The 18,375-nt window shown below is 40.7% G+C and overlaps 1 protein-coding gene and 1 long non-coding RNA gene across 2 annotated transcripts in view; one reads left to right on the forward strand and one right to left on the reverse strand.

Moving 5' to 3' along the window:
* Positions 1-3,121, forward strand: part of Sur (Sulfonylurea receptor) — a 218,284-nt gene extending 215,163 nt beyond the window's left edge. Inside the window, 1 exon segment of the mRNA XM_071662189.1 lies at positions 166-3,121. Coding sequence (XP_071518290.1) covers positions 166-333 — 168 coding nt within the window. The 3' untranslated portion in view covers positions 334-3,121.
* Positions 1,441-18,375, reverse strand: part of LOC139748762 (uncharacterized) — a 17,334-nt gene continuing 399 nt past the window's right edge. The window contains exons 1-2 of the long non-coding RNA XR_011712821.1: positions 17,698-18,375; positions 1,441-3,493 (exon numbers count right to left, since the gene is read on the reverse strand). The exon at positions 17,698-18,375 is cut by the window's right edge and continues 399 nt beyond it. This is a non-coding gene — a long non-coding RNA (uncharacterized lncRNA). The remainder of the gene's footprint in view (positions 3,494-17,697) is intronic.

Here is an 18,375-nt window from a genome sequence, read left to right on the forward strand (position 1 = left end):
AGTTAGATAAGGAATTATTAATTATATTTATCTTATATAGTATCTGTATAGCTATCTACAACATCCTTATATAAGGATAGCGCTAGTATGAGCTGGTGTGAGCAATTTGCCTCGGGGAAAATGTGGAAAATGTGAATACTGACCAACCCTCTCTCCTACTTCCAGCATGGTATCAGTAGTTTAATGGAGTACCCCCGCGTCTTAGTGCTAGAAAACGGGAAGCTCGTAGAAGACGGGGACCCGAAAGAACTCGCTAAGCGACCAAATGGCGCGTTCGCTAACCTTCTCGCTAACAGTAGCGAACCCATGAAGGACAGCGAAGGTCGTAAATGAAAGAAGCGCCTAGCCGCTAACAGTAGCGAACCCATGAAGGACAGCGAAGGTCGTAAATGAAAGAAGCGCCTAGCCGCTAACAATAGCGAACCCATGAAGGACAGCGAAGGTCGTAAATGAAAGAAGCGCCTAGCGAATGCAGTAGATAGTGAAGGCAGTGAAAGATAATGAAAGAAAACGATTTCAGTCAGTGCTACCAACTATGCTATTAATTGTAATATCTTTTAACATTTTCGTTTGGGATGAAATTTATGAAATGAGTCCCATGACATATGGAAAAAATATTAAGACCTGTGGATACCAAAGATTCGTTTTTGTAGAATATATTTACAGAAAAAGATATCTATGAATTAGCAGATATTAACATTATATAGATAATAGACTTCTATATCTATGGTGAACGTTGCTGAGTCACGCGCTGAACGATATATTGTGATATAGTGTGATATAGAAAACGATAACTACTATGTGGCAAAGAACATGGCATGTGCAGGGTGACGTAGAAACATATAAATTATTTTACATAGAAAACGAGGTGTACTATGTGGCATTGAAAAAGATTTATACTGCTATAGAAAATTAGAAATCTAAATATACTATGTTGCATAGTAAAATAGATTTGATAATGTAGAGCAGAAAACACTATATTCTGTGATATAGAAAATATATATACTATGTGACATGGAAATTTTTTTCATGTGGTATAGAAAACTATATCTTCTCTGTGACAAGAAAACTATATATATATACTAATGATATAGAAAACTATATAAATGATGCGGTATAGATATATACGTGATATAGAAAACTATATATATATATATATATATATATATATATATATATATATATATATATATATATATATATATATATATATTCCTACGAGTCAACGGGGATAATGAAACACGGTAAGTTCCCAAGTGCATTTTTGTGTAATAATCACATCATCATATCTTGTTATAGAAAAAACAAGAGATAAAGTGTGTTATAGAAAGTGATATATGCTATATGGTGCAGAAAACTATACGTGCTACAGTATACTGAACTATATCATAAACCAAATGACACATATGTATATTTTTGATATACTAAACATTATATATATATATATATATATATATATATATATATATATATATATATATATATATATTATCTCGCCAAAGATGTTATATTGAAGTCCACCTGTTTTATATATATATATATATAAACATTTTACTCGTATTTAATGATATGCATCGGGTGGTTAACAAGTTTCTTAACTGCGTGGTGATTGGTTGTCCCAGAGGAAGGTAAACAAGCCCATCCACCAATCAGGGAAGCGCAACTGGGTCCTCTTCCCCAGTCCACGTTTTCTATACTTTTCATAAGTTCACCTAATCTCTTCTTGATTGTTGGTAATTATTTCATAATAAAGTCATTTATTTATTTAAAGGTATAAGATATTAGATGTTCATTATATGAATATAATGTAAAGCATTATATTCGTTGATTCTAAAGTTGCTTAATTACCACTTTTGGTTAATTTACACAATTAGTTTAAGTTAGGGTAGGTTAATTTAGGCTCACGTTAGCCAAAAATTCATTAACATTAGGTTAGGTTAGTTAGACGAACGTACGCAAGGATAAGATAGGTTAGGTTAGATGGTTGTGGATAGTGAGGATATCTACTGCCTAAATTTAATCATCAGATGAAATAGGATATCTACTGCCTAAATTTAATCATCATCCGATGAAATAGTGCTTAACCCTTCCTCCTTTCTGGCTTGTCCTCGCTGATGAGAGTTCATTAGTTTCTGTTCCGGAATATTTAAGTTGTGAAGATCAGGGAAAGTAATGAATATCTGCGGGTATAATTACGATAGATCTGAATTTAATCTAATGTAGATAGACTTGCCTGCACACACACCCCCAAATATGACGTTCACATATAGTCATACATAAAGTCTCTCTCTCATATATATATATATATATATATATATATATATATATATATATATATATATATATATATATATCAAACAGTAATCCATAAAGCGGGTGCGTTCAGACAATACCTGTGATCCCGTCCTGCCCTTTGATTGGCCACTTTGCTGGACGAGGCTATTGCAAGAAATATCAACACACGAATTATGAATTAACTTTTTTCCTTATAGATTAAACATTAAAGTTATTCTGAAACTTTCACATTTCTTAAGTCCAAGTATCTGACACTGTCACTTGAATATATTTCTGCCTTATGAATGAAACTAAATATGCAATTAGATATGCCCTTTTCTCACTATGGCATCTCGAGACAGGAGTTGATTGGCTACTACCTCAGGGTATACAGACGGCTCAGCCAATAAGAGAAGAGCATCCCGTTTGGGCGCGAAACTTCCATGTTTGTGGTGACTTTTCTGCTGATTTTTAAGTGACATTTTGATGTATATATTCAGTCCTACATGAATATTGATTATACGATTTTATGTATGTTATATATGTAAAAACAAGTGAAAGTACAATATTAGAATAATCTTATTAGCTTGTATGTATTTGCATATATATATACACTATATGTGAAAAAAATACGTGGTTCTTACAGGAAAATTTATATATATGTATATTTTGTTTATATAGTCAGCAATATGGCTAATTATTTATGTCATTTCTTTGTTCTTTTGTCCACCATTTGTGGCAGTGGCTTAGTTATATATATGATGTTCACAAATCACAAATAAACACTGAAAAAGAGCATTTTCTATACAATATGAAATATGTTAATATAAATCTTACACCATTATAATGTTTTTATTCTCCTGACAAAGATGATGAGGCCACTAAAACGGGTAAATAACAATATAGAAGGAATGAATATTATCATTACACATTAATGATATGTGACCTATTTGATATATTCAATGAATCATTAGATATAAAGATTACCTTAATGAATTAAACTGGGATAAGAAATTCATTTCATACGACAGTTTATCTAATTACTACATCACTAATGTGTCTGGCACGACCCTGGAATTGTGTTGTACTTTGAAGGTATATTTGAAGTTACTTTAGCAGGATATTCAGCTGCTGCTCTCCAGCTTGGTTGGAGTGGTTCCAAATGTGGGATCCAACGTGGAACATCAGCAAGTCATAAGAGAGATGATGTGCTGGCCTTCTGCTCTGACGTCATCACCACAAGCAACATACCAGACATATCAATATAAACATCTATTAACTCCTTTTACTCTCTTGTCAGTCATATTTATTAAATAAGTCAAAATTCTTTATGTTTTATTTTTGATATAAGTTAATCTGATACCATTATCAACCCTAATACAGCCTTATACATAGATATTGATGATTAATTAAACAAATATTCTTGCGAATGATAGCCTCTTCAGACGACTGGTGATTGGCTGCCTGAGGGTACAGAGGCAGGTCAGCACGTCGACCCCGGTATACCACATCGATCCAATTCACACTATTCCTTGCACGCCATGTTCAGGCCCCGATCACACAAAATCTTTTTCACTCCATCTTTCCACATCCAATTTCGTCTCCCACTTCTCCTCGTTCCCTCCACCTCCGACACATATGTCCTCTTGGTCAATCTTTCCTCACTCATTCTCTCCATGTGCCCAAACCACTTCAAAACACCCTCTTCTGCTCTCTCAACCACGCTCTTTTTTATTTCCACACATCTCTCTTACCCTTACGTTACTTCCTCGATCATACCACCTCACACCACACATTGTCCTCAAACATCTCATTTCCAGCACATCCATCCTCCTGCGCACAACTCTATCCATAGCCCACGCCTCGCAACCATACAACATTGTTGGAACCACTATTCCTTCAAACAAAGCCATTTTTGCTTTCCGAGATAATGTTCTCGACTTCCACACATTCATCAAGGCTCCCAGGATTTTCGCCCCCTCCCCCACCCTATGATCCATTTCCGCTTCCATGGTTCCATCCGCTGCCAGATCCACTCCCAGATATCTAAAACACTTTACTTCCTCCAGTTTTTCTCCATTCAAACTTACCTCCCAGTTGACTTGACCCTATACCCTACTGTACCTAATAACCTTGCTCTTATTCATATTTACTCTTAACTTTCTTCTTTCACACACTTTACCAAACTCAGTCACCAGCTTCTGCAGTTTCTCACATGAATCAGCCACCAGCGCTGTATCATCAGCGAACAACAACTGACTCACTTCCCAAGCTCTCTCATCCACAACAGACTGAATACTTGCCCCTCTTTCCAAAACTCTTGCATTCACCTCCCTAACAACCCCATCCATAAACAAATTAAACAAACATGGAGGCATCACACACCCCTGCCGCAAACCTACATTCACTGAGAACCAATCAACCAATCACTTTCCTCTCTTCCTACACGTACACATGCCTTACATCCTCGATAAAAACTTTTCATGCTTCTAACAACTTGCCTCCCACACCATATATTCTTAGTAGCTTCCACAGAGCATCTCTATCAACTATATCATATGCCTTCTCCAGATCCATAAATGCTACATACAAATCCATTTGCTTTTCTAAGTATTTCTCACATATATTCTTCAAAGCAAAAACCTGATCCGCTTATCCTCTACCACTTCTGAAACCACACTGCTCTTCCCCAATCTGATGCTCTGTACATGCCTTCACCCTCTCAATCAATACCCTCCCATATCATTTACCAGGAATACTCAACAAACTTATACCTCTGTAATTTGAGCACTCACTCTTATCCCCTTTGCCTTTGTACAATGGCACTATGCACGCATTCCGCCAATCCTCAGGCACCTCACCATGAGTCATACATACATTAAATAACCTTACCAACCAGTCAACAATACAGTCACCCCCTTTTTTCTTTTTAAAAATTTCCACTGCAATACCATCCAAACCTGCTGCCTTGCCGGCTTTCATCTTCCGCAAAGCTTTTACTACCTCTTCTCTGTTTACCAAATCATTTTCCCTAGCCCTCTCACTTTGCACACCACCTCGACCAAAACACCCTATATCTGCCACACTATCATCAAACACATTCAACAGACCTTCAAAATACTCACTCCATCTCCTTCTCTCATCTCCACTACTTGTTATCACCTCCCCATTAGCCCCCTTCACTGAAGTCCCCATTTGCTCCCTTGTCTTACGCACTTTATTTACCTCCTTCCAGAACATCTTTTTATTCTCCCTAAAATTTAATGATACTCTCTCACCCGAACTCTCATTTGCCCTCTTTTTCACCTCTTACACCTTTCTCTTGACATCCTGCCTCTTTCTTTAATACATCTCCCACTCATTTGCAAATTTTCCCCTGCAAAAATCGTCCAAATGCCTCTCTCTTCTCTTTCACTAATAATCTTACTTCTTCATCCCACCACACACTACGCTTTCTACTCAACCCACCTCCCACGCTTCTCATGCCACAAGCGTCTTTTGCGGAAGCCATCACTGATTCCCTAAATACATCCCATTCCTCCCCCACTCCCCTTACCTCCTTTGTTCTCACCTTTTTCCATTCTGTACTCAGTCTCTCCTGGTACTTCCTCACACAAGTCTCCTTCCCAAGCTCACCTGCTCTCACCACCCTCTTCATCCCAACATTCACTCTTCTTTTCTGAAAACCTCTACAAATCTTCACCTTCGCCTCCACAAGATAATGATCAGACATCCCTCCATTTGCACCTCTCAGCACATTAACATCCAAAAGTCTCTATTTCGCGCGCCTGTCAATTAACACGTAATCCAATAACGCTCTCTGGCCATCTCTCCTACTTACATAAGTATACTTATGTATATCTCGCTTTTTAAACCAGGTATTCCCAATCACCAGTCCTTTTTCAGCACATAAATCTACAAGCTCTTCACCATTTCCATTTACAATACTGAACACCCCATGTATACTAATTATTCCCTCAACTGCCACATTACTCACCTTTGCATTCAAATCACCCATCACTATAACCCGGTCTTGTGCATCAAAACCATTAACACACTCATTCATCTGCTCCCAAAACACTTGCCTCTCATGATCTTTCTTCTCATGCCCAGGTGCATATGCACCAATAATCACCCATCTCTCTCCATCAACTTTCAGTTTTACCCATATTAATCTAGAATTTACTTTCTTACATTCTATCACATACTACCACAACTCCTGTTTCAGGAGTAGTGCTACTCCTTCCCTTGCTCTTGTCCTCTCATTAACCCCTGACTTTACTCCCAAGACATTCCCAAACCACTCTTCCCCTTTACCCTTGATCTTCGTTTCACTCAGAGCCAAAACATCCAGGTTCCTTTCCTCAAACATACTACCTATCTCTCCTTTTTTCACATCTTGGTTACATCCACACACATTTAGACACCCAAATCTGAGCCTTCGAGGAGGATGAGCACTCCCCGCGTGACTCCTTCTTTTGTTTCCCATTTTAGAAAGTTGAAATACAAGGAGGGGAGGATTTCTGGCCCCCCGCTCCCGTCCCCTCTAGTCGCCTTCTACGACATGTGAGGAATGCGTGGGAAGTATTCTTTCTCCCCTATCCCCAGGGATAATATATATATATATATATACAACAATGTTGTATGGTTGCGAGGCGTGGGCTATGGATAGAGTTGTGCGCAGGAGGATGGATGTGCTGGAAATGAGATGTTTGAGGACAATGTGTGGTGTGAGGTGGTTTGATCGAGTAAGTAACGTAAGGGTAAGAGAGATGTGTGGAAATAAAAAGAGCGTGGTTGAGAGAGCAGAAGAGGGTGTTTTGAAATGGTTTGGTCACATGGAGAGAATGAGTGAGGAAAGATTGACCAAGAGGATATATGTGTCGGAGGTGGAGGGAACGAGGAGAAGAGGGAGACCAAATTGGAGGTGGAAAGATGGAGTGAAAAAGATTTTGTGTGATCGGGGCCTGAACATGCAGGAGGGTGTAAGGAGGGCAAGGAATAGAGTGAATTGGAGCGATGTGGTATACAGGGGTTGACGTGCTGTCAGTGGAGTGAATCAAGGCATGTGAAGCGTCTGGGGTAAACCATGGAAAGCTGTGTAGGTATGTATATTTGCGTGTGTGGACGTGTGTATGTACATGTGTATGGGGGGGGGGGTTGGGCCATTTCTTTCGTCTGTTTCCTTGCGCTACCTCGCAAACGCGGGAGACAGCGACAAAGTATAAAAAAAAAAAAAAAAAAAAAAAAAAAAAAAAAAATAAAAAAATATATATATATATATATATATATATATATATATATATATATATATATATATATATATATATATATATATATATATATAAGGCTCAGAGTGGGGTGCCTAAATGTGTGTGGATGTAACCAAGATGTGAAAAAAGGAGAGATAGGTAGTATGTTTGAGGAAAGGAACCTGGATGTTTTGGCTCTGAGTGAAACGAAGCTCAAGGGTAAAGGGGAAGAGTGGTTTGGGAATGTCTTGGGAGTAAAGTCAGGGGTTAATGAGAGGACAAGAGCAAGGGAAGGAGTAGCAATACTCCTGAAACAGGAGTTGTGGGAGTATGTGATAGAATGTAAGAAAGTAAATTCTCGATTGATATGGGTAAAACTGAAAGTTGATGGAGAGAGGTGGGTGATTATTGGTGCATATGCACCTGGGCATGAGAAGAAAGATCATGAGAGGCAAGTGTTTTGGGAGCAGCTGAATGAGTGTGTAGTGGTTTTGATGCACGAGACCGGGTTATAGTGATGGGTAATTTGAATGCAAAGGTGAGTAATGTGGCAGTTGAGGGAATAATTGGTATACATGCGGTGTTCAGTGTTGTAAATCGAAATGGTGAAGAGCTTGTAGATTTATGTGCTGAAAAAGGAATGATGATTGGGAATACCTGGTTTAAAAAGCGAGATATACATAAGTATACTTATGTAAGTAGGAGAGATGGCCAGAGAGCGTTATTGGATTACGTGTTAATTGACAGGCGTGCGAAAGAGAGACTTTTGGATGTTAATGTGCTGAAAGGTGCAACTGGAGGGATGTCTGATCATTATCTTGTGGAGGCTAAGGTGAAGATTTGTATGGGTTTTCAGAAAAGAAGAGTGAATGTTGGGGTGAAGAGGGTGGTGAGAGTAAGTGAGCTTGGGAAGGAGACCTGTGTGAGGAAGTACCAGGAGAGACTGAGTACAGAATGGAAAAAGGTGAGAACAATGGAAGTAAGGGGAGTGGGGGAGGAATGGGATGTATTTAGGGAATCAGTGATGGATTGCGCAAAAGATGCTTGTGGCATCAGAAGAGTGGGAGGTGGGTTGATTAGAAAGGGTAGCGAGTGGTGGGATGAAGAAGGAAGAGTATTAGTGAAAGAGAAGAGAGAGGCATTTGGACGATTTTTGCAGGGAAAAATGCAATTGAGTGGGAGATGTATAAAAGAAAGAGACAGGAGGTCAAGAGAAAGGTGCAAGAGGTGAAAAAAAGGGCAAATGAGAGTTGGGGTGAGAGAGTATCATTAAATTTTAGGGAGAATAAAAAGATGTTCTGGAAGGAGGTAAATAAAGTGCGTAAGACAAGGGAGCAAATGGGAACTTCAGTGAAGGGCGCAAATGGGGAGGTGAAAACAAGTAGTGGTGATGTGAGGAGATGGAGTGAGTATTTTGAAGGTTTGTTGAATGTGTTTGATGATAGAGTGGCAGATATAGGGTGTTTTGGTCGAGGTGGTGTGCAAAGTGAGAGGGTTAGGGAAAATGATTTGGTAAACAGAGAAGAGGTAGTGAAAGCTTTGCGGAAGATGAAAGCCGGCAAGGCAGCAGGTTTGGATGGTATCGCACTGGAATTTATTAAAAAAGGGGGTGACTGTATTGTTGACTGGTTGGTAAGGTTATTTAATGTATGTATGACTCATGGTGAGGTGCCTGAGGATTGGCGGAATGCGTGCATAGTGCCATTGTACAAAGGCAAAGGGGATAAGAGTGAGTGCTCAAATTACAGAGGTATAAGTTTGTTGAGTATTCCTGGTAAATTATATGGGAGGGTATTGATTGAGAGGGTGAAGGCATGTACAGAGCATCAGATTGGGGAAGAGCAGTGTGGTTTCAGAAGTGGCAGAAGATGTGTGGATCAGGTGTTTGCTTTGAAGAATGTATGTGAGAAATACTTAGAAAAGCAAATGGATTTGTATGTAGCATTTATGGATCTGGAGAAGGCATATGATAGAGTTGATAGAGATGCTCTGTGGAAGGTATTAAGAATATATGGTGTGGGAGGAAAGTTGTTAGAAGCAGTGAAAAGTTTTTATCGAGGATGTAAGGCATGTGTGCGTGTAGGAAGAGAGGAAAGTGATTGGTTCTCAGTGAATGTAGGTTTGCGGCAGGGGTGTGTGATGTCTCCATGGTTGTTTAATTTGTTTATGGATGGGGTTGTTAGGGAGGTAAATGCAAGAGTTTTGGAAAGAGGGGCAAGTATGAAGTCTGTTGGGGATGAGAGAGCTTGGGAAGTGAGTCAGTTGTTGTTCGCTGATGATACAGCGCTGGTGGCTGATTCATGTGAGAAACTGCAGAAGCTGGTGACTGAGTTTGGTAAAGTGTGTGGAAGAAGAAAGTTAAGAGTAAATGTGAATAAGAGCAAGGTTATTAGGTACAGTAGGGTTGAGGGTCAAGTCAATTGGGAGGTGAGTTTGAATGGAGAAAAACTGGAGGAAGTGAAGTGTTTTAGATATCTGGGAGTGGATCTGGCAGCGGATGGAACCATGGAAGCGGAAGTGGATCATAGGGTGGGGGAGGGGGCGAAAATTCTGGGGGCCTTGAAGAATGTGTGGAAGTCGAGAACATTATCTCGGAAAGCAAAAATGGGTATGTTTGAAGGAATAGTGGTTCCAACAATGTTGTACGGTTGCGAGGCGTGGGCTATGGATAGAGTTGTGCGCAGGAGGATGGATGTGCTGGAAATGAGATGTTTGAGGACAATGTGTGGTGTGAGGTGGTTTGATCGAGTGAGTAACGTAAGGGTAAGAGAGATGTGTGGAAATAAAAAGAGCGTGGTTGAGAGAGCAGAAGAGGGTGTTTTGAAGTGGTTTGGGCACATGGAGAGAATGAGTGAGGAAAGATTGACCAAGAGGATATATATGTCGGAGGTGAAGGGAACGAGGAGAAGTGGGAGACCAAATTGGAGGTGGAAAGATGGAGTGAAAAAGATTTTGTGTGTTCGGGGCCTGAACATGCAGGAGGGTGAAAGGAGGGCAAGGAATAGAGTGAATTGGAGCGATGTGGTATACCGGGGTTGACGTGCTGTCAGTGGATTGAATCAAGGCATGTGAAGCGTCTGGGGTAAACCATGGAAAGCTGTGTAGTTATGTATATTTGCGTGTGTGGACGTATGTATATGCATGTGTATGGGGGGGGTTGGGCCATTTCTTTCGTCTGTTTCCTTGCGCTACCTCGCAAACGCGGGAGACAGCGACAAAGTATAATAAAAAAAAAATATATATATATATATATATATATATATATATATATATATATATATATATATATATATATATATTATTTTGCTTTGTCGCTGTCTCCCGCGTTTGCGAGGTAGCGCAAGGAAACAGACGAAAGAAATGGCCCAACCCACCTCCACACACATGTATATACATACACGTCCACACACGCAAATATACATGCCCATACACTTCAATGTACACATGTATAAATATACACGAACAGGCACATACATATATACACATGCACACAATTCACACTGTCTGCCTTTATTCATTCCCATCGCCACCTCGCCACATATGGAATAACATCCCCCTCCCCCCTCATGTGTGCGACGTAGCGCTAGGAAAAGACAACAAAGGCCCCATTCGTTCACACTCAGTCTCTAGCTGTCATGCAATCATGCTCGAAACCACAGCTTCCTTTCCACATCCAGGCCCCACAGAACTTTCCATGGTTTACCCCAGACGCTTCACATGCCCTGATTCAATCCACTGACAGCACGTCGACCCTGGTATACCACATCGATCCAATTCACTCTATTCCTTCCCGCCTTTCACCCTCCTGCATGTTCAGGCCCCGACCACTCAAAATCTTTTTCACTCCAACTTTCCACCTCCAATTTGGTCTCCCTCTTCTCCTCGATCCCTCCACCTCCGACACATATATCCTCTTGGTCAATCTTTCCTCACTCATTCTCTCCACGTGACCAAACCATTTCAAAACACTCTCTTCTGCTTTCTCAACCACTCTCTTTTCATTTCCACACATCTCTCTTACCCTTACATTACTTACTCGATCAAACCACCTCACACCACACATTGTCCTCAAACATCTCATTTCCAGCACATCCACCCTCCTGCGCACAACTCTATCCATAGCCCACGCCTCGCAAACATAAAACATTGTTGGAACCACTATTCCTTCAAACATACCCATTTTTGCTTTCCGAGATAATGTTCTCGACTTCCACACATTCTTCAAGGCTCCCAGGATTTTCGCCCCCTCCCCCACCCTATGATTCACTTCCGCTTCCATGGTTCCATCCGCTGCCAGATCCACTCACAGATATCTAAAAGACTTTACTTTCTCCAGTTTTTCTCCATTCAAACTTACCTCCCAATTGACTTGACCCTCAACCCTACTGTACCTAATAACCTTGCTCTTATTCACATTTACTCTGAACTTTCTTCTTTCACACACTTTACCAAACTCAGTCACCAGCTTCTGTGGTTTCTCACATGAATCAGCCACCAGCGCTGTATCATCAGCGAACAACAACTGATTCACTTCCCAAGCTCTCTCATCCCTAACAGACTGCATACTTGCCCCTCTTTCCAAAACTCTTGCATTTACCTCCCTAACAACCCCATCCATAAACAAATTAAACAACCATGGAGACATCACACACCCCTGCCGCAAACCTACATTCACTGAGAACCAATCACTTTCCTCTCTTCCTACACGTACACATGCCTTACATCCTCGATAAAAACTTTTCACTGCTTCTAACAACTTGCCTCCCACACCATAAATTCTTAGTACCTTCCACAGAGCATCTCTATCAACTCTATCATATGCCTTCTCCAGATCCATAAATGCTACATACAAATCCATTTGCTTTTCTAAGTATTTCTCACATACATTCTTCAAAGCAAACACCTGATCCACACATCCTCTACCACTTCTGAAACCACACTGCTCTTCCCCAATCTGATGCTCTGTACATGCCTTCACCCTCTCAATCAATACCCTCCCATATAATTTACCAGGAATACTCAACAAACTTATACCTCTGTAATTTGAGCACTCACTCTTATCCCCTTTGCATTTGTACAATGGCACTATGCAAGCATTCCGCCAATCCTCAGGCACATCACCATGAATCATACATACATTAAATAACCTTACCAACCAGTCAACAATACAGTAACCACCTTGTTTAATAAATTCCACTGCAATACCATCCAAACCTGCTACCTTGCCTGCTTTCATCTTCCGCAAAGCTTTTACTACCTCTTCTCTGTTTACCAAATCATTTTCCCTAACCCTCTCACTTTGCACACCACCTCGACCAAAACACCCTATATCTGCCACTCAATCATCTAACACATTCAACAAACCTTCAAAATACTCACTCCATCTCCTTCTCACATCACCACTACTTGTTATCACCTCCCCATTAGCCCCCTTCACTGAAGTTCCCATTTGCTCCCTTGTCTTACGCACTTTATTTACCTCCTTCCAGAACATCTTTTATTCTCCCTAAAATTTAATGATACTCTCTCACCCCAACTCTCATTTGCCCTCTTTTTCACCTCTTGCACCTTTCTCTGAACCTCCTGCCTCTTTCTTTAATACATCTCACACTCATTTGCAAATTTTCCACTACAAAAATCGTCCAAATGCCTCTCTCTTCTCTTTCACTAATAATCTTACTTCTTCATCCCACCACTCACTACCCCTTCTAATCAACCCACCTCCCACGCTTCTCATGCCACAAGCATCTTTTGCGCAAGCCATCACTGCTTCCCTAAATACATCCCATTCCTCCCCCACTCCCCTTACCTCCTTTGTTTTCACCTTTTTCCATTCTGTACTCAGTCTCTCCTGGTACTTCCTCACACAAGTCTCCTTCCCAAGCTCACTTACTCTCACCACCCTCTTCATCCCAACAGTCTCTCTTCTTTTCTGAAAACCCATACAAATCTTCACCTTAGCCTCCACAAGATAATGATCAGACATCCCTCCAGTTGCACCTCTCAGCACATTAACATCCAAAAGTCTCTCTTTCGCACGCCTGTCAATTAACACGTAATCCAATAACGCTCTCTGGCCATCTCTCCTACTTACATACGTATACTTATGCATATCTCGCTTTTTAAACCAGGTATTCCCAATCACCACTCCTTTTTCAGCACATAAATCTACAAGCTCTTCATTTCCATTCACAACACCGAACACCCCATGTAAACCAATTATTCCCTCAACTGCCACATTACTCACCTTTGCATTCAAATCACCCATCACTATAACCCGGTCTTGTGCATCAAAACCACTAACACACTCATTCAGCTGCTCCCAAAACACTTGCCTCTCATAATCTTTCTTCTCATGCCCAGGTGCATATGCACCAATAATCACCCATCTCTCTCCATCAACTTTCAGTTTTACCCATATTAATCTAGAATTTACTTTCTTACATTCTATCACATACTCCCACAACTCCTGTTTCAGGAGTAGTGCTACTCCTTCCCTTGCTCTTGTCCTCTCATTAACCCCTGACTTTACTCCCAAGACATTCCCAAACCACTCTTCCCCTTTAACCTTGAGCTTCGTTTCACTCAGAGCCAAAACATTCAGGTTCCTTTCCTCAAACATACTACCTATCTCTCCTTTTTTCACATCTTGGTTACATCCACACACATTTAGACACCCAAATCTGAACCTTCGAGGAGGATGAGCACTCCCCGCGTGACTCCTTCTTCTGTTTCCCATTTTAGAAAGTTAAAATACAAGGAGGGGAGGATTTCTGGCCCCCCGCTCCCGTCCCCTCTAGTCGCTTTCTACGACACGCGAGGAATACGTGGGAAGTATTCTTTCTCCCCTATCCCCAGGGATAATATATATATTCATACACACACACACACACATATATATATATATATATATATATATATATATATATATATATATATATATATATATATATATATATATATATATATTCATTTATTATTTTGCTTTGTCGCTGTCTCTCGCGTTTGCGAGGTAGCGCAAGGAAACAGACAAAAGAAATAGTCCAACCCACCCCCACACACACATACATACACACACATACATACCCCCACACACATACACGTCCACACACGCAAATATACATACCCATACACCTCAATGTACACATATATATACACACACAGGCACATACATATATACACATGCACACAATTCACACTGTCTGCCTTTATTCATTCCCATCGCCACCTCGCCACATATGGAATAACATCCCCCTCCCCCCTCATGTGTGCGAGGTAGCGCTAGGAAAAGACAACAAAGGCCCCATTCGTTCACACTCAGTCTCTAGCTGTCATGCAATAATGCCCGAAACCACAGCTCCCTTTCCACATCCAGGCCCCACACAACTTTCCATGGTTTACCCCAGGCGCTTCACATGCCCTGATTCAATCCATTGACAGCACGTCGACCCCGGTATACCACATCGATCCAATTCACTCTATTCCTTGCCCGCCTTTCACCCTCCTGCATGTTCAGGCCCCGACCACTTAAAATCTTTTTCACTCCATCTTTCCACCTCCAATTTGGTCTCCCATTTCTCCTCGATCCCTCCGCCTAAGACACATATATCCTCTTGGTCAATCTTTCGTCACTCATTCTCTCCATGTAACCATACCATTTCAAAACACCCTCTTCTGCTCTCTCAACCACGCTCTTTTTATTTCCACACCTCTCTTACCCTTACATAACTTACTCGATCAAACCACCTCACACCACATATAGTCCTCAAACATCTCATTTCCAGCACATCCACCCTCCTGCGCACAACTCTATCCATAGCCCACGCCTCGCAACCATACAACATTGTTGGAACCACTATTCCTTCAAACATACCCATTTTTGCTTTCCGAGATAATGTTCTCGACTTCCACACATTCATCAAGGCTCCCAGGATTTTCGCCCCCTCCCCCACCCTATGATTCACATCCGCTTCCATGGTTCCATCCGCTGCCAGATCCACTCCCAGATACCTAAAACACTTTACTTTCTCCATTCAAACTTACCTCCCAATTGACTTGACCCTCAACCATACTGTACCTAATAACCTTGCTCTTATTCACATTTACTCTTAACTTTCTTCTTTCACACACTTTACCAAACTCAGTCACCAGCTTCTGCGGTTTCTCACATGAATCAGCCATCAGCCCTGTATCATCAGCGAACAACAACTGACTTCCCAAGCTTTCTCATCCCTAACAGACTGCATACTTGCCCCTCTTTCCAAAACTCTTGCATTCACTTCTCTAACAACCCCATCCATAAACAAATTAAACAACCATGGAGTCATCACACACCCCTGCCGCAAACCTACATTCACTGAGAACCAATCACTTTCCTCTCTTCCTACACGTACACATGCCTTACATCCTCGATAAAAACTTTTCATGCTTCTAACAACTTGCCTCCCACACCATATATTCTTAGTACCTTCCACAGTGCATCTCTATCAACTCTATCATATGCCTTCTTCAGATCCATAAATGTTACATACAAATCCATTTGCTTTTCTAAGTATTTCTCACATACATTCTTCAAAGCAAACACCTGATCCACACATCCTCTACCACTTCTGAAACCACACTGCTCTTCCCCAATCTGGTGCTCTGTACATGCCTTCACCCTCTCAATCAATACCCTCCCATATAATTTACCAGGAATACTCGACAAACTTATACCTTTGTAATTTGAGCACTCACTCTTATCCCCTTTGCCTTTGTACAATGGCACTATGCACGCATTCCGCCAATCCTCAGGCACCTCACCATGAATCATACATACATTAAATAACCTTACCAACCAGCCAACAATACAGTCACCCCTTTTTTTTTTTTTAATAAATTCCACTGCAATACCATCCAAACCCACTGCCTTGCCTGCTTTCATCTTCATCTTCATCTTCCTCTGTTTACCAAATCATTTTCCCTAACCCTCTCACTTTGCTCACCACCTCGACCAAAACACCCTATATCTGCCACTCTATCATCAAACACATTCAACAAACCTTCAAAATACTCACTCCATCTCCTTCTCTCATCACCACTACTTATCACCTCCCCATTAGCCCCTTTCACTGAAGTTCCCATTTGCTCCCTTGTCTTACGCACTTTATTTACCTCCTTCCAGAACATCTTTTTATTCTCCCTAAAATTTAATGATACTCTCTCACCCCAACTCTCATTTGCCCTCTTTTTATTTCCACACATCTCTCTTACCCTTACATTACTTACTCGATCAAACAACCTCACACCACACATTGTCCTCAAACATCTCATTTCCAGCACATCCATCCTCCTGCGCACAACTCTATCCATAGCCCACGCCTCGCAACCATACAACATTGTTAGAACCACTATTCCTTCAAACATACCCATTTTTGCTTTCCGAGATAATGTTCTCGACTTCCACACATTCATCAAGGCTCCCAGGGTTTTCGCCCCCTCCCCCACCCTATGATCCACTTCCGCTTCCATGGTTCCATCCGCTGCCAGATCCACTGCCAGATATCTCCCAGATATATATATATATATATATATATATATATATATATATATATATATATATATATATTCTTTTTTTGCTTTGTCGCTGTCTCCCGCGTTTGCGAGGTAGCGCAAGGAAACAGACGAAAGAAATGGCCCAACCCACCCCCATACACATGTATATACATAACGTCCACACACGCAAATATACATACCTACACAGCATATATAAATACTTTCATTAAATCAAAACCTATGATGTAAATGCCTTACTTCACCAAATGTTAAGCATCAAAGAACTAAAACAACCAAGACAGTCTGATTCTCTTGAAATTACTGAACTTTATCTTGCTTCATCTTCAGCACATCTTCCCAGTATTATGATAATGTACAAGAAACATTAATACATAGTTAGAGTCTCTCATTATACTTGTAATATTTAACATTGATCACAAAGATCTAGTTTAACAAGAATAATTTGAAATAAGCTGCCTTCTCAGCCCACAAAACCTGACATGAAGAAATATTCTCAATTATGGGAAAGTCCCAGAGTTACTAACTGCACTGTTTACACTGGAGGAAATTCTGAGTCATCATCAAACTTAAGGACACACTTTGGAGGCGATCCACAAGCAGCAGCCATCACACTCACCTTGTCTCCTTCAACGCGATTTTCAGTTCTTTTCACGTTCCACTGTTCTAAAACCATCAGACACACGAGTTCGAGGTCTCACACACGTCTCATACGCCTTCTATCCTCCTAGAACTTGAAGCGGTGGGTGAGAAGCTACTTGACGTCCATGGGTGAGGAACTGCTTGACGTCTACCAAGTCCGTGGCCACAATGTCAACTGCTGTAACTGGTCCTCGTAACGACTGTGCCCAGCGCGGGGCAGCACAAATAATATACCAGACATATCAATCATATGCATCTATTAACTCATTTTACTCTCTTGTCAATCATATTTATTGAATAATTCAAAACTCTTTATATTGTATATTTCATATAAGTTAACCTGATACCATTATCGATCATTATAAAGCCTTATACATAGATATAAACGATTAATTAAAGAAAAAATCTTGCGAATGATAGCATCTTCAGACGATAGGTGATTGGCTGCCTGAGGGGACAAAGGCAGTTCACTATTTCTATCTGTAATCCTACATATGTAGCTTCATGTGTCTGATATTTAAAAGCATATTTATCATACCTTTATGTCCTGTCGTTTAGATCCATCCATTCTTGACTGAATGATTCAGAAATTACATATAAGCGAGAGGGTTCCTGTGATGAGCTTCTGCTGCAACGTCATCAGTGGGCGGAGTCT

Source organism: Panulirus ornatus, chromosome 5, assembly GCF_036320965.1.
Source record: "Panulirus ornatus isolate Po-2019 chromosome 5, ASM3632096v1, whole genome shotgun sequence".
NCBI lineage: Eukaryota > Metazoa > Arthropoda > Malacostraca > Decapoda > Palinuridae > Panulirus > Panulirus ornatus.